The sequence below is a fragment of the Cnephaeus nilssonii genome (assembly GCF_951640355.1).
Source record: "Cnephaeus nilssonii genome assembly, chromosome: 12".
Lineage (NCBI taxonomy): Eukaryota > Metazoa > Chordata > Mammalia > Chiroptera > Vespertilionidae > Cnephaeus > Cnephaeus nilssonii.
This window is the reverse complement of record NC_137083.1, coordinates 34,859,773-34,877,421: the sequence shown is the minus strand read 5'-3', so window position 1 is coordinate 34,877,421 and position 17,649 is coordinate 34,859,773. Positions and strand designations below refer to the sequence as shown.

General features: G+C 38.6%; 1 protein-coding gene across 4 annotated transcripts in view; it reads right to left on the bottom strand.

Annotated features, from left to right (window-relative positions):
- Window positions 1-17,649, bottom strand: part of CACNA2D1 (calcium voltage-gated channel auxiliary subunit alpha2delta 1) — a 379,039-nt gene that overhangs the window by 57,012 nt on the left and 304,378 nt on the right. For all 4 annotated transcript variants that reach the window (XM_079785391.1, XM_079785388.1, XM_079785389.1 and 1 more), the window contains exons 13-16: window positions 12,842-12,920; window positions 9,980-10,029; window positions 8,575-8,664; window positions 4,125-4,202 (exon numbers count right to left, since the gene is read on the bottom strand). In XM_079785391.1, the coding sequence (XP_079641517.1) occupies window positions 4,125-4,202; window positions 8,575-8,664; window positions 9,980-10,029; window positions 12,842-12,920 (297 nt within the window). The remainder of the gene's footprint in view (window positions 1-4,124; window positions 4,203-8,574; window positions 8,665-9,979; window positions 10,030-12,841; window positions 12,921-17,649) is intronic.

Here is a 17,649-nt window from a genome sequence, read left to right as displayed (position 1 = left end):
CTTTGCTTGGCATTGGTTGTATGCCACACTATAGCTCAAATTTACACACACACACACACATACACACACACACACACACACACACACACACACATATATATATATATATATATATATATATATACACACACACACACACACACACACACACACACACACACACACATAGTAGGTCCTCGGGTTACATCAGAGATCCGTTCCTATGGTGCAACTTAACGTGATTTTCGCCAGAAGTTGGAACCCACCTACATAAGCACCTACATCACTCACATGGAGCACATACACAGCAGTAATGAAGTGAAACAGTAAAAAAAAATTTAAAAGAAAGATAACAATTCCTGACCTTTACTTGTGGTAAATAAATAGTAATAAAAAACATAAAGCACATATGTACATACATCGAAATGACGGAACTTTTTTTTAATAAATAAATTGGAGATGGCGACATAACCACGAAACGATGTACATTGAGTTCGACGTAACCTGAGGACTGCCTGTATATACTAGAGGCCCGGTGCATGGATTTTTGCATATTGAAAGTAAATTAATTAGAAAGTGGCTGGAGGGGTAGAACTGGGGTGAGATGGGCCGGACACGCCCTGGAGCCAACCTCCTGTAATCCCTCCTTGGCCAGCCACACCTGGGGTGGCACCAGGGCTGGAAGGGTGTCTGCAGAGTGAGCGGGGTCCCTCTGGCAGGTGGGGGTCCCTCAGCCAGGCCTGCGGGGATCAGGCTGAAACTGGCTCTCCAACATCCCCCGAGGGGTCCTGGATTGCAAAAGGGCAGTTCTCGGGTGACACACCCCGAAATCGGGCTTCCTCCTTTCTGCTTCCGGGTGTGTCACCCAAGAACCGCAGCTGCCAAGTCACCACAGCTCAGCAGCTCCTGCATTGAGCGTCTGCCCCCTGGTGATCAGTAGGCGTCATAGCTACCGGTTAGACAGTTGAACGGTCAGACAGTTGCTTAGGCTTTTATATAGATAGATATCCTATCTAATAAAATAGTAATATGCAAATTAACCATCACTCCGCTACAGCCATAAGCCACACCCACCAGCCAATCAGGAGCAGATATGCAAATAAACCCAACCAAGATGGCTACAGCCACAGAGAGCAGGAGGGAGGCTTGGGTTTCCCAGGCAATGGAGGAAGCCAAGCTTTCCGCCTGCCCTTGCCAGCCTAGGCCTCCACTCAAGGCTACAAAGTTTCAATGATAGAAGATACATAAATCCAAACAGAAATGGCAGCAGCCATGGAGCTGGAAAGAGCAGGAGGCTAGGGTTGCCCCCGGCAATGGAGGAAGCCAAGCTTTCCGCACACCCAGGCCTACCCATGCCTCTGCTTAAGGCTACAAAGTTTCAATTATAGAAGATACATAAACCCCAAAAGAAATGGCTACTGCCACGGAGCAAGCAGAAGGCTTGGCTCTGCTCTAGGCTACAAAGTTTCAATTGTAGAAGGTAAATAAATTCCAGATACCAGGGCCTCCGCTTGGGTCGCCAGGGGGCGTGGCCGGCCTGCAAACCACCACAGGCCCCTCGCCCAGGCTGCCCCACACCCCAAGGGAACCCCCACCCTGACCCGGGACATCCTTCAGGGCAAACCAGCTGGCCCCCTCCCAGGAACCAGGCCTCTATCCTATCTAATAAAAGAGTAATATGCAGATTGACCATCACTCCAACACACAAGATGGCTGCCCCCATGTGGTCAAAGATCCTTCCCCCATGTGGACACAAGATGGTCACCACAAGATGGCCAGCAGGGAAGGGCAGTTGGGAGGGACCAGGCCGGCAGAGGAGGGAAGTTGGGGGTGACCAGGCATGCAGGGAAGGGCAGTTGGGGGGGACCAGGCCTGCAGTGAAGAGCAGTTGGGGGGGACCAGGCCTACAGGGGAGGGCAGTTAGGGGTGACCAGGCCTGCAGGGGACGGCAGTTAGGGGCAAACAGGCTGGCAGGGGAGCAGTTAGGCATCAATCTGGCTGGCAGGGAAGTGGTTAGGGGGTGATCAGGCTGGGAGGCAGAAGTGGTTAGGGGCAATCAGGAAGGCAGGCAGGTGAGCAGTTGGGAGCCAGCAGTCCTGGATTGTGAGAGGGCTGTCCGACTGCCCGTTTAGGCCCGATCCCACTGGATCGGGCCTAAACGGGCAGTCGGACATCCCCCAAGGGGTCCCAGATTGGAGGGGGTGCAGGCTGGGCTGAGGGACACACACCCCCGTGCATGAATTTCGTGCACCGGGCCTCTAGTATAAAATAATATGGCATATATGTATGGCATTTTTTTATCAATTTACAATGATATTTAGCTTTGTTTTCCCACAACTTTATTACTTAATATTTAACTTAAGAAAATAAAATCTTGAAAATTTAAGTTAAAAATTTTTTTACATATGAAAAATTTTATTTGATACTTCTTGTATTTATTTTACCCCTAATATTTAACTTTATTGCTACTATATAGTCAGCAGCTGCAGCTCTGTGTGTATGCAAGTGAGTGTATACTGACTTTGTGGTGTACTATCATGACATAGACAATAGTGCAGTGAAGGCCTGGGGGGAGGGGTGGCAGGAGTGGGATGGAGGGGGTCAATGGGCAAAAAATGGGGGACATCTGTAATACTTTCAACAATAAGATAAATTTTAAATATTAAAATTTAAAAGAAAACACACTAAAATGTCTAGCTAACAGATGTTTGGCAATATGGAATGAGAAAACTATTGATTTTTGTTGTTGATAGTATCTATTCTACTATCCTAAAAAGTATGTGATCTTATTGGTAATAAAGTAGCAGAAATCCTAAAAACACTACTTTCTGCTTGCTGCTAATTTCCCGGAAATACCAAAGAATGGGCATCATAGTTTTAGTTGCAAGTCAAGGAGGCTGTTTGGCAAACTGTTATCATAGTATTCTATGGGACATAAATTGAAAAAGTAGTTAACATTTAGAATCAGGAATTTTTGTTTTAAATAAAATTATATAAATTGTAAGTTAAAGTGAGATGTTACCAAGAAAACTATAAAATCCAGTCTATAGTTATTATAAGAAGTCTTTAAACTTTGTGTAGATGCACAGAGAATGAGAAAGTTGTGTCAACAACTATGCTGTTTTCCTAGTTTCAGCAAAATCCCAAATTTAAGCAATCCCTTTTATAGTCCATATGAGGAGAGAGAGAATGACTACTTTATGAGTTATGACATTATGACCCACAGACATTTAAGAATGGTAATGGGCCTCCAAAGAGTAATAAGCAATGTTTTCTATGGCTACATTATTAAAATAAGGAGCTCAACTGAAATTTATAATAACTAAACAAGTAATGCTTAAGTGCTATAAGCTTCATTATACCATAAACTGGAAATAAGTGGCCCTCAAATCAAGAATGACAACCAAACTACAAAATGACTATTTAGTATTCTCTGGCATTCTTAAATTCCTTTTGATGCAAGCTAAGAAATAAGAATGTAGCCCTATTTTTAAATCAAAAGTATTTAAAAAATAAGAAATGGAAATTAACAAGCAAAGATACATATTTTTCAGAACTTTCCAAACTTTAAGTGGGTAGCATTTTATTGCACTGACAATATACCAGTGCTATAGAAATAAAATTAAAAAATTGCGAATTTCAAGTATTTTTCCTGAACCTTAACATAGAAAACATAAATTATTTAAATCAGATCCTTGAGCTGCATGATGATTAAAGAAACAATTGTTTGAATGGGAGTTGGAGGAGGAACAACTCCTTAAATATACCTATGTACACCTGAGACAAAATGGTTTTGTTAGGATGTTCTTTCTGAACTGCATGAATATATTCGATGCATTTTAAAAATGTGCACGTAACAGTATTGCCCATTCATTACATAATTACTCCCACAGTCTGAACTTGTGTTCTCATCAGGTCATAGTTAAATAGGGTCAGGCTGAATCCTGTCTATGGGTAAGCAGAGAACTTGACCTGCATTTCCTTTTTCCCAGGTGGTTATCACAGAAGCAGCTGTTGCCTTTTACTTCTAGCCTCACAGTCAGTTACACTGTATGTACTTCCTTATAGAAATATCTTATCCACATTGAGCTTCAACGTCATAGCTTATCAGTTATCATTATTAATTTTATCAATTAACTTTTAACCTTTAAATTTGTCTTATTTTCAACTTGGCCAGTTATATTGAAGACCGGAAGAGTTCCAGTAATGACAAGTCCCAGTTCCTAAAAATAGAATCAGAGAGAAAAGGCAAATTAAAATTACAATTTAAACTCTGTTCTACTGTATTAGTCTTTGATATCTGACATTGCATTTTATACTATATAGTCACAAAAAACTAGTAATATATTTTGAAAGATTTTACAAAAAAACACACAATAAAAATGTCTTAGAAATAATTAAGATCTATTAGGCAGCTACTGAAGCATGCAACACCTAAAATATTACTCTATAAGAGCACTGCAAATAACTTAAAATACAAAAAAAAAAATATCAATGACACCAAACATTTCAGTTATACTGTCCTTCTACTCTTTTCTTTATGGTGATAGTTCAACTAACATCAAAGGCCTCCATGAGCAGAGTGATACTAAAATATTATGTGCTTCAAATGATTTATTCACCTTCCTTTGTTGTAGCTTCATTTTTGATTTTTTTTTCATGCCCTAGTCCAAGGCTTAAATGCTAAATCACAAATGTGTTGCAGAATAAAATTATGAACTGAAGAAACATGTTACTGATACTGTATTTCTGGGATATTCTTGGTAAATACTATGCTGTTCAAAAGAAGTAATAAATATCCTCCAAAATAAAGAGTAGTTTTCACAAAATAAAATGATATAGACAAAAACTTCAAGCATAAAATATGAAAGACTAGTCATGAAGCAGTTTAGTATAACAATAATAAATCAGAATGTAGATGATATCATAGATTAAACTAGAGGCCCGGTGCACGGATTTGTACACCGGTGGGGTCCCTCAGCCTGGCCTGTGCCCTCTTGAAATCTGGGACCCCTCAGGCTTCAGCCTGATCCCCACAGGCCAGGCTGAGGGACCCCACAGGTGCACCCGGCCAGTTTTGACCCGATCCCTGCAGGCCATCCCAAGAGACCCCGCCGATGCAGAAATCCATGCACCAGGCCTCTAGTATGCATATAAGATCTTTGGTTAATCTCTTCCCCCCTTCCCTCTGAGATTCATCAGTCTGTTCCATGTTTCCATGCCTGTGCATTGAGCATCTGCCCCTGGTGGTCAGTGCAGTCAAACAGTTGCTTAGGCTTTTATTATATAGGATAGATGAGAGCATGGATTAGTCCAAATGAACTGATTTTCAAGTCAGAGGTTCCCTTTTCTTTATTAGTGCCATCTGCACTAATAAAAAAAATATATATGCCAACTATATATTTACCACTATTTCATGTCAAACACCATTTTTAACAAAGTCATTTTTTAAATAATTTAAAAATTATCGAAAATTTCTCAGCTAAGCTGAGAAAATAGTGAATGATATTAGTGAAAAATATTAGTGAATCTTCTTGTGAATAATAACCCTAAATCCAAATCTCAGAACCCCTGTTCTCATTACAGAAACGTCATGGTCTCATAGAGAAATGTCCTAGACCAGTGGTCGGCAAACTGCGGCTCGCGAGCCACATGTGGCTCTTTGGCCCCTTGAGTGTGGCTCTTCCACAAAATACCACGTGCGGGTTTGAAACATTGTGGCCCATGCGCAGAAGTCGGTTTTCGGCCTGGGCGAGTCTGTTTTGAAGAAGTGGCATTAGAACACTCAAGGGGCCAAAGAGCTGCATGTGGCTCACGAGCCGCGGTTTGCCGACCTTTGTCCTAGACGATGGTTTAAAATTATGCACGTGGGAAGCACAAAAATAATGGAAACCAAACCAAGTGAGAAAGGACAATCATAGAGAGGCTTTCAGTAGAACAAGATACTACATTTTGGGGACAAATAAAGTTACGGAAACAACTATACATAGTTGGGTGCATGATGATCTATACGTTAGCTCTCTATTTAGTCCTAAACAAGAACATTTGACAATGAAAGCATCCTTAATTAAATATGCAAATTAATATTCACAATGAAAATATTTCATCTCAAAAAAGTCAAAATTACAGGTAATTCATAAAACTAGTCCCCCAAAAATAATTAATTGAAGATTCCTTTTGGCAAACTTTCCATTTGAGTTATAATGTGCATGCATAGTTTAATACATGCTAGTATAGAATAAGATAAGGTATATATGGATATAATCTCTTTCTTTGGATCACTTTTGCATTTGTATAGAGTACCCTACTTAGCATATAAATACAGTAATGTGTTCTAAAATAAGATACAAGACTAATATATTAAATAAATTTATGGATAAACTCATTGGTGGCCAACATTCATTTTCTCCCTTATTTATACAGCAGACAGAAAACAACAACAACAACAATAACTGTACTCTATTCCTGGCACTGTACAAGTTTCTAGAGAATTAAAAAAGAGGAGCAAAACAAGAGTTTTGCTCTCCTGCCTGGAATTTATTTGATATTTATTTTCTAGAACCCAGCTCTTTTCTTCCCCACTCTCTCTTTTTATGTGAGAACCTCACTTTACCTCCCAAATAAAGTGAACCCTCTACAATACTGTTCCAGTCTTGTTTCTGTCCTTTCTCTCATTATCTCCTGAAGTGACTGATGTATCATTCCTTCCATATACCCAGCAATTCCGCAACTTTCATCCTGCACCCTGTGTGGTTCACTGCTCATCACCAATAATAGAAACCTAACCTGAAGTGGAAAATCAGAAAAAATGCATCATCTTTTTAACCTCACTCTACTTTATCCCCAAATATATGGCTTATTTCTTCTGAATTTCCAGATACCTTTTCATTTGCTCATTATACTTATTACAGTCTTGGAATATTTTTCCTTTTTCTTCTTAGTATAACAGTTATTTTGACCAGCATTTGTTTTGAATCTGCTATGTGCAGAGACTATAAACAAATAATTAGAAATACAAGATGGGTCACTTTTCATTTTCAAGTGAGCAAAAAGAATACTCTATGTGTTCTTTTTTAACATTTACTTTCAGCTTATAGAACAGCATATTTAGAACCAAAATTTCTTCCTAATGTCTTTTGCACTATCAGTAAGAACCTTACCGACAATGCACAAATGTTGGTTAATGAACTTCTGGTCATAGGAAATACTACAGGGCATAATTATTGACTCCTCCTATCATACTCTGTACTATGATGGATTTGGGAAAGCAAAAAATTTGACCATAGGTTTAGATGACCATGTGACCTTAAATAAATATGTGATGTCAAGAAGGAACACTGGACAGTAATTTTAACTAGGGCCTGAGGTAGCAAGCTTCATTTTATCTGTCTTAGCATGCAAGGCTGCTGCTAATAGTGCCTATTTTCCTTCTAACTTCCTGTATATGTTTATTTTACAAGAACCAAATGATAAGTAATTTAAGTGGGTTGCATTTTACCCCTTGGGTTCATCGTTGTATTTAGAACAGTTGAATCAGCATATAATTAAATTTCAAGTAGGAAAAAGGGTTATTGAGTCAGTATGTACTTTTCAGAGCTTAGTATTTTGATTCTAATATGTACATTATTAAAATCATTAATAAAGTCTTATTAAGATTAAGCATATGAATATTTCTTAAGTATGATAATTACTATCTATAACTTTCATATCAGGAAAGAAAAAATTACATTAAATTTTTTTTTCTCAAATTCAGCCCTATTAACGTTTTGAGCTGGATAATTCTTTGTTGAGTGTGCATAGTGGGAGCTCTCTAGTCCATAGTAGGGTGTTTGGCAGCATGCCTGGCCCCTGCACCCCAGTCATCGTGCTAGAAATATTTATATAGATATTTCCAAATGACCTGCGAATGGGAAAATCACCCACAACTGAGAACTACCACCTTAAAATATAATTGAATACCTGAACTAAAATTTTAATTGTGTAATGAACAAGTTAACATGCTTTTGTTATTTCATACCAGATTTGATCACCTCAAGGGCCTATTTTTATAAACATCTGGGGTTGACCTAAAGCAAGAGTTTAAATATATGAAGAGGTGATTAGGTTTGTATTGAATTCAGAATAAGGTAAGATTTCTTGCCTGTCTAACTGCATGTACTTCTGAGTTTTTTTGTTTTTGTTTTTTTTAATCTGGCTTGATTTACCGAAGATACAAATGCTTCTGCTAGTGGAGGTCTACTTTTAAAATACTTCAAAATTCTTGTTCATAACCTGTAGTAATAGGTACTAATTCACAAGACTTTCAGCATTTTTCACATAGCTATTCAACAAGTTATTGACATGCCCACAAAATTCATAGTTGGAAATTTTACATTCTTAATGGATCAACTGAAAAAGAGATAACACTTTGTATCTGTGGTTCTCTACTATACAAGTATAGCTTCATATTTAAATTACCTAAATTCTAGTTAAAAAAAGTTGTGATAGGTTTTTTTAAAAAGGTTTAGTGACATGGAAAAGAGAAATGTCATCTACAAAGAAGTCAGCTCTGTGCTTTTGTTATGACAGTTTTTGGTTGAATAGCCAACCTCTTACCAGTGCATCCAGGTACACATTTGTCCATTGGACTTGCTTAGCTTTGTCTCCTGCTAAAACCATTGGTCTTCCCAGAACATCCAAATATTCCTATTTATTAAAAAAAAAAAAGTTAAATAGTTGAAAATTAAAAATGCTGTGTTAAGAAAATCATCTCCATAGAAGAAAACTTATCTAGAGTTAAAAATGAATATGGAGTCAAAATTATTAAGACAGTAAGTATATAATCATTCAATTCCGACTTTGGGCACTCCTTAAATGGTATAACTACATACTCTGAATCAACATTATTTGACTTACATTATTTATAAAAGATATCTACCCCAGTTTTTCCTAGTAACAATCAAAACATTATCTTTCTGTGGAAGAGCCAATGATAAGTGAAATATGTTCCTTGTGAATTGTTTTATGTTAATCTAAACTATTTTAGGCTCTGTGATTTACTGGATGGAACTGCACAAATTTGAAATAATAAAGCAGCCACGTATTTGCTTTCATATCATGGATTGTTTGGCTGAAATTCAAATCTACATTTAAACATATAAAAAATAAATGAAATACTGTGCCAAATCTAGACATCAGACTCAAATGCAGCTGCTGTTTCATTTCAACATTCAATGTATTCAGTATTCATTTCCACAAATTCCACATTATTTATGCTAAATTTTGACTTGCATGCTTTTAAATGAATGGTTGTAGAAAAAACCATCTCCTTGATGTATGTTTATTTTAAACAGGTAAATATATCTACAGGGGTTATTTGGGGACGTAAATTCTCAGTAAGAACTTATATAATTTGTCCAGAATCATTATTGTTTCATTTTCTATATGATACCTACAACTGGAAAAAAACTCATTTAAATTATTTGCAACAGAATCAAGTGCAAATTACATGAGATGAGACTATTAGTAACTTTGATTTTGTTTTGCATGACGTTTTTCACATCTGAGAAGAAGAATATACTTATATATTTTATGTTTGAGTTTTAGAATCCTTGGAACCTTAATGGAATAAAAAGAAATACATTGCTGCCCTGGCTGGTGTAGTTCAGTTGGTTGGAGCCACATCACAGTGCATCAAAGGGTCATGGATTCGATTCCCAACAAGGCATATACCCAGGTTTCGGTTCTATCCGTGGTCAGGAGGCAAGCAATATGTGTTCTCTCTCTCTCTACCTCTCCCTTCCTCTGTCTCTAAAATCAATAAAAACATATCCTTGGGTGAGGAATAAACAACAACAATACATTACCATAATACTCATCATTTTGTTGCAAATGTAATATTATGTATAAATATAAACTTATTATGTAAAATATTTTCATTTTTACCTATTTTCTGCATATTGAGCAAATATAATTCAGAAAATACCTTATACTTTGAAAATCAAGGTTTGAAAAACTGTACCTGAGTATTGATTCTTATTGCGCCAATGGAAGGAATTTCATAGTAATAACCTGAAACATATGTATACATATTTATGAAAATATATTATAGAAAAGTTCATGCAATTATTTATGGCTTTGTAAGAAAAACATTTTTTCACCTTAATTGTGCAAACAGTAAAATATTACCACCAATAAATTTGAAAAATTTTTGATTATTGTATATTCATTACAGATAAATAGTTTACTAGAAATGTTGTTACATTATCTTACATTGCACAAAATAACTTATTTTTCTACAAAGCAATAGTGAACCTGGTAACATTAAATATGTTTTCTATGGGGCAAATTATTAACGATGAATGATCATGAGTATCCGATAATTATATTTATATAAAATATGTGCCTAAATATAATTTTAAGAATACATTTAGGATCTTTCTATTGCTATGTGATTATTGCTTATTTTTCAAATAACATCTTACGTTTTTCTGAGAACAAAGGAAATATGGACTTACTACACAAGATATGAATTATTTAGAAATGTATAAAATACATTTTTAAAACAACAATAATTTATCCAGACAAAAATGTACATATGTCACACTTTCTTATATCCAAGTTTTATATAATTCAGGTATTCTTTCATTCTTAGTTTTTCACATAAGGTTATCTATCTAATAATAGAGTAGTATGCAAATCATCACTCCGCTACACTCACAAGCCACGCCCACCAGCCACGCCCACCATCTGATCTGAGTGAGTATGCAATTAAACTGAAAACATGGCGGCAGCCCCGCCCCCCAGCCTCTCCAGGTCTCTGGGAGTTGGAGAAGTCAGGCGCCAGCGCCTGAGGCTGGCTGCAGCCACAGAGACCAAGAAGCCGCCTGCCCCATGATCCCAGGCTGCAGCCAGCCTCAGAAGCCTCAGGTCCGCCTGCCCAACGTCCTGGGGAGACGGAGAAACTGGGCTCCAGCGCCTGAGGCTGGCTGCAGCCACGGAGACCAAGAAGCCGCCTGCCCCATGATCCCAGGCCTCAGCCAGCCTCAGAAGCCTTAGGTCCGCCTGCCTCACATCCACCTGCCCCACGTCCTGGGAAGACGGAGAAACCGGGCCCTGCGCCTGAGGCTGGGGCGGCCGGGAGACAAAGAAGCTGCCCGTCCCATGATCCCAGGCTGCAGCCAGCCTCAGAAGCCTCAGGTCCGCCCGCCCCATGTCCTGGGGAGACGGAGAAACCGGGCCCCAGCACCTGAGGCTGGCTGCAGCCACGGAGACCAAGAAGCTGCCTGCCCCGTGATCTCAGGCCTCAGCCAGCTGGAGAAGCGGTTCACCCCACGTCCTGGGGGAGACAAGAAACCAGGTGCCAGTGCCTGAGGCTGGCTGCAGCCCGGGAGATGAAGAAGCCGCCTGCCCTGTGATCCCAGGCTGCAGCCAGCAGCAGAAACCTCAGGTCCGCCTGCCCCACCTCCTGGGGGAGACTGAGAAACCCGGCCTCAGCGCCTGAGGCTGGCTGCGACCTGGAAGATGAAGAAGCCGCCTGCCCCGTGATCCCAAGCCGCAGCCAGCTGGAGAAGCCGCCCTCCCCACGTCCTGGGGGAGACAAGAAACCGGGTGCCAGTACCTGAGGGTGGATGCGATCTGGGAGATGAAGAAGCCACTTGCCCTATGATCCCAGGCTACAGCCAGCTGGAGAAGCTGCCCACCCCATGTCCACCCGCCCCACGTCCTGGGAAAGATGGAGAAACCGGGCACCAGTACCTGAGGCTGGCTGCAGCCCGGGAGATGGAGAAGCTGCCCACCCTGCGGTCCTGGGCACCAGTACCTGTGGCTGACTGTGGCCTGGGAGACAGAGAAGCCACCCACCCTGCGGTCCTGGGCCCCAGTACCTGTGGCTGGCTGTGGCCTGGGAGACAGAGAAGCCGCCCACCCTGCAGTCCCGGGCACCAGCACCTGCGGCTGGCTGTGGCCTGGGAGACAGAGAAGCCACCCACCCTACGGACCTGGGCACCAGTAACTGTGGCTGGCTGTGGCCTGGGAGACAGAGAAGCCGCTCACCCTGTGGTCCAGGTGCCAGCACCTGCAGCTGGCTACAGCATGGTAGATGGAGAATCCGCCCACCCTGCAGTCCCGGGCACCAGCACCTGTGGCTGGCTGTGGCCTGGGAGACAAAGAAGCCGCCCACCCTGCAGTCCTGGGCGCCAGCACTTGCAGCTGCAGCACAGGCGAAGCCCCCTGTCCACCATCCCCTAAGGCTGCAGCCAGCCTGGGCACCTATGGCTGACCAGAGGGAGGGAAGCCCGGATCCTGGGTGCCTGTGGTCAGCTGGAGGAGGGAATCCTGGGTACCAGGTGTGGGCCGAGGCAGAGGTAGTTAGGGGCAATCAAGCCAGCAGGGGAGCAGTTAGGGACAATCAGGCTGGTAGGCAGAAGCAGTTAGGGGCAATCAGGCAGGCAGGTGAGCAGTTAGGAGCCAGCAGTTCTGAATTGTGAGAGGGATGTCCAATTGCTGGTTATCCCATGAGGGGTCCCAGATTGGAGAGGGTGCAGGCCAGGCTGAGGGACACACTCCCCACTGCCCCCCCGCCCCGTGCACGAATTTCGTGCACCGGGCCTCTAGTATTTAATAAGTATCATTAAGTATCATTTAATATATCTTTTTATGAATGTACAATAGGACCAGTGTCTTAGGAATTTTTATATAATGTAACAAAAAGTCTGTTGTGTTGTGTGTTTTTCCACAGAAAACATTGTCAGCATCTTATTCTAGAGTTGAGTCCTATAAAATTAGCTACAACTTTAGATTATTTTGAATGGTAATATGTAGAACTACAACTACCAAATTATTATTTTTTCTAATAAAATGTGGTCATGAAAACAGATGTTACCTTTATTTTCACAGGCCATCCACTGAATAGGTCCTCTGTCATAATTATGTTGACCAACAGAAAATGTGAATACACGTACCTGGTGAATAAAAATTTAGGTATCTGTTAGGCTGCATACTCTTTAATTAAACTGCACAACAATATAGCTAAAGTAAAAAAAATAAATAAAATCATGTTTTTCATAGTTGATTAATGTGACAAGAAAAACTGACACCAGAAAAGCATTATGGAAGGCACCAGACAGAAAAAAAAAATATCACCACAGACTTCAGTTATGAATTTAAAGTTGCCCTGCACCATATCCTGATCCTATGGCAGGATCATAACTAAGGTTTTATTAGTAGAAACAGCATCTTTCAGGTCCAATCTAAGTTCACCTGTTTTACCTGGTTAAAACATATTATTCATATATCTAGCCAGTACACAATAAAAATTTCCCCATACTTTATAGGTATGTAGTGATAAACATCTTATATAATAAAAGGGTAAAGTGCAAATCTACCAAATAGCGGAACGACCAGTTACTATGACACACACTGACCACCAGGGGGAAGACACTCAATGCAGGAGCTGCCCCCTGGTGGGCAGTGAGCTCCCACAGGGGGAGCGCCGCTCAGCCAGAAGCCGGGCTCATGGCTGGCGAGCGCAGTGCTAAGGATGTCTGACTGCCGGCTTAGGCCTGCTCCCCATGGACATCCCCTGAGGGCTCCCAGAATGCGAAAGGGTACAGGTGGGCTGAGGGACCCTCCCCGCCCCCCCCCCCCAGTGCACAAATGTCGTGCACTGGGACTCTAGTATATACATAAAGGAGGTCATTATACTTTTAGTTGTTTAAGGCAATTAAATTTAGTGATGTTTTCACTACTTTCACACTGTGGAAATATGCAGGATGCATAGATATGATTATGCTAGTTATATTACTTATTTTCTATAAAAGATGGTTGGTGTATATAAATACTTTAAGCTCCTAGGATTTTTAAAGAAAATCAAAATAGACAGTTTCTAACATGTTATAAAATATGCAAATATTTAAAAATTTAATTGAGATGGTTCTTAAATTATAGTAATTTAAATATTTATTGAAAGGCATTGAATTTAAATAATACTATAAAAGTGTAGAGGACAAATTTAATGATGCTAACAAGTATTTAATAAACTGGCTATTAAACATGGGTTGATTTTTACCAATTTAGTAATATAAACCAATATTCTAAGTTCCACATGTCAGCTTTTTCTAAAGATAAACATGCAGAAAATCACTTTTCCATGATTTTCATGTTCTGGTTTGAACTATGTTATGAGCTTTTCCCTAATTCATGTCGATTGACTGTTTGAATTGACATTTTCTAATTGTTTCATCTGTTTCATCTTTTCCACATGATTGCAGAGCTCAAATCTCAAAAGAGATTTCACATCTGTTCTCTGTTCTCTCACTTGTCTCGGCCACACAGAAACCACATTATAACAACCCCTGCCCAAAAATGTACATTGGGGATGTTGCTGTTTCACTTGTAAAGTTTTATGTGAGCCACCCTTAAGCTACCTAGGTTTGCCTTAGCTAGTTATGTAGGGAGCCATTCGGTGGACACAGCTGAGTTTTAATCACCTCAAGTTGCAAGAACAAATGCCTGGTTCTGGGTTAACAAAAGTTAGTGACTAATGACTCTCTCTCTCTCCCTCCCTCCCTCCCTCCCTCCCTCCCTCCCTCTCAAAATACAAGATTCATTTTCTTAAATTCTTCAATTGGATCACTTTTTAGGCTGCCTATATATTTCAATGGAGTGTTACTGCTTATACAGTTGAACTTACTCCTAAATGGAAATACTTTTATATAAACAGGTTGGCCACCCTACTGATGACTTGATTTAAATGCTATCCCCTAAACAATTGTCACATGAATTCAGAGCAGGGAAAAAATCCAGATGCTCCAGAAAGCACTTGGGGATTGTCTTCATAATTAACACGTGAAAGCATGTCTCCACTTTTCAACTTAAAGCATTGCTTTCTCTCATTGTTCCTGTTCTCACAACAGTGTTCTAGGAAAAAATTTCCATAAAACACTCTTCATTAAAAAGAAATAAATGAATACAACTAATATGTCTCTTCCAGGCAAACATTTCTAACATCATAGAGGCATACACGCTACACTTAGACATACCATGTCATTATTTTAAGTGATGCTATTCATCAAATAGTCCAAATAAACACAAATCAGCCAAAAAACATATGAGTTAAAAAAAAAAAGCTTATAACTTTTATTTACTACAAAAGTTTTGCCTACTACCCTGGAGACCTCAGAAGTCCAAATTGAGGGATTCAGGATCAGGGCTGGGTGTGGAAGTATACTTTCTGTCACAATTATAATTTCATAAAATTTTAAAGCACACTCATTTCCCCCCATCTTTGTTCATTTTTCACATAGGTCCTTGGCTTTTTTAATATAACATTAACTGATTGAATCATTCCCATATAACAAATGTATATGACTTACTGTCAACATTTAAAAAAAAAATTATCTTTATAAAGCATTATATTTTTTATTTTTCAATTATAGTTTACTTACTGTAAATATTTTAATATGTTTTTTATTTATTTAAAAGAGAGGGAGAGAGCTAGAAACATCCATGAGAGAGAGACACATCAATCTGCTATCTCATGCACGCCCCCTACTGGGGATTTAGCCTGCAACCTGGGCATGTGCCCTGACCTGGAATTGAACCAGTAACCTCTTTGTGCATGGGATACTATTTTATCTATTGTATCTATTTTAGTGTCTTATAAATAATGGAAATAAATATTTGTTAAACAAAAAAAATTCTCATAACCCTTGACTCATGTTTAGTTGTATAAGCATAAGGATATGCATAGTAGCGGGGCTACTGTCAACATTTTTAAAGATATTTTCCTTTCCGAAATTTTCCAAACTCCATGTGGGTAATAAAATCTCAAGAATATAAAATGTAACCTTTTAATAATTTCTGCAACTACCTTACCATTATAATAGTTACAACATCTTTCTACCATAGCGAAAATTCTTATTTTTCTCTTGATGGATACACACACACACACACACACACACACACACACGCATACACACACATATACATATATATACATCAATCAGATGCATGTATATATTTAATGATTTCAGACTATCTTAGAATTTTCTGAAATAATTTTAAATATATATATTAGATTCAGAAAAAAGTATACTAAGAATTATCTAAAAATTTAAATTCCTTATATGACAATGAAAAAAATCAATAAAATTATTTCACTCTCAGATGCCATAACTATGTCTAATTTAGCTTTGTTTTATACATAATAGGTAATTATAAAATAAGAATTTTAACTTCATAAACATGTGAAATACATGTTATAGTGCATGTACATGATGAATTAGTGAAATTTAAAAGATGATTTTTTTGCACACTGACTTTCTTCTTGGACTTGAGATGGTATTCTTCCTATTCTATATTATATTACTGCCACCCTGTGGAATAATGAACTAACACTAAAATTCCATATACCCAAATCCACAGAGATGATTGCTATGCCCTGCTTCTCATGTTTTCCACTTCTTGAAATTTGCACTTCATATTTAGCTATAATTTTAGGTAAAAGAAAAATAAAGTGATTCCTTGGAATATGCACAATTTAAAAATCAAGGTAAACTACATTCCCAATTATATATACTTTTAGAGCTCTTTTCTTATTAATGCATTTGGATGGTCTTACATAAAAACAAATAAAATGACACACAAAATAACTCAAAATCCTTAATGTGTACTCACACAAGCCATGTATTTTTATCTAAAGTCTCAAACAAATTAATTTAAACCAACTCTATATCAAGACAAAGTCAAGTTTTGTAAAAAAAAAAAAAAAATCTTTACTCATGCTGCATGGTACATTTATAATCACAACATCAGATTCACGTAACAAATGCAAACTGAAAACTTTCTTTTCTAAATAAAATAATCTAGAAAATTTGCTAAATGTTCCCAACTAATCTGTGTGATTTTCAACAGGCTCATGTTTTGAAATGTTCACTTCTGTGAGGTACATACATATGAGACATATACAATCATAGATGGCTTTGAAAAATATTTTGATAATGCTGGTGCCCAGATCTTTAACAGAAATAATATGGGAAAGTGGTGCTAAATAAGCATTGGATTAGGTTAAAACAGTTCCAAGATTGCACTATTTTATCTATTGTATTTATTTAGTGTCTTATAAATAAATGGAAATATTTGTTAAATTTAAAAAAAGCCCATAGTCAAATGACTGGTCTTAATTTCTTACCAGAGGGATCTAAGACATATGTCATGCTATCTGACATGTAAATCAATTAATTATAAGAGAGCAGAGCCACAACAGGGCTCATAGCTATCTTGCATTTTGTAATCTGGGCAGTTTCATTATATCACGGTAAATTCTTGACTTTTTTATGTTATTTAGACTTGCTCAATGGAGTTAAACAAATTTTTGCAGGCAAAATAAAGTATACTTAATTCACGTACCATTTATGTACTGCATTAATTCCTAAAGAATAAAAAAATTCTCATAACCCTTGACTCATGTTTAGTTGTATAAGCATAAGGATATGCATAGAAGCAATAGTAATTTGAGAACATATTTAATACAATTAAACTGAAAACAATTAAACGTCAGTGCAGTCCTTATTAGCCTCAAACTCTCATAATTGGCCTTTAGTTGTTTCCAAATCCAATTTTTCTCTGAATAGAGAAATTATAATTCCAATAATATAAAGCTGATACATCAAGTCTGCCTTATTTGATCAG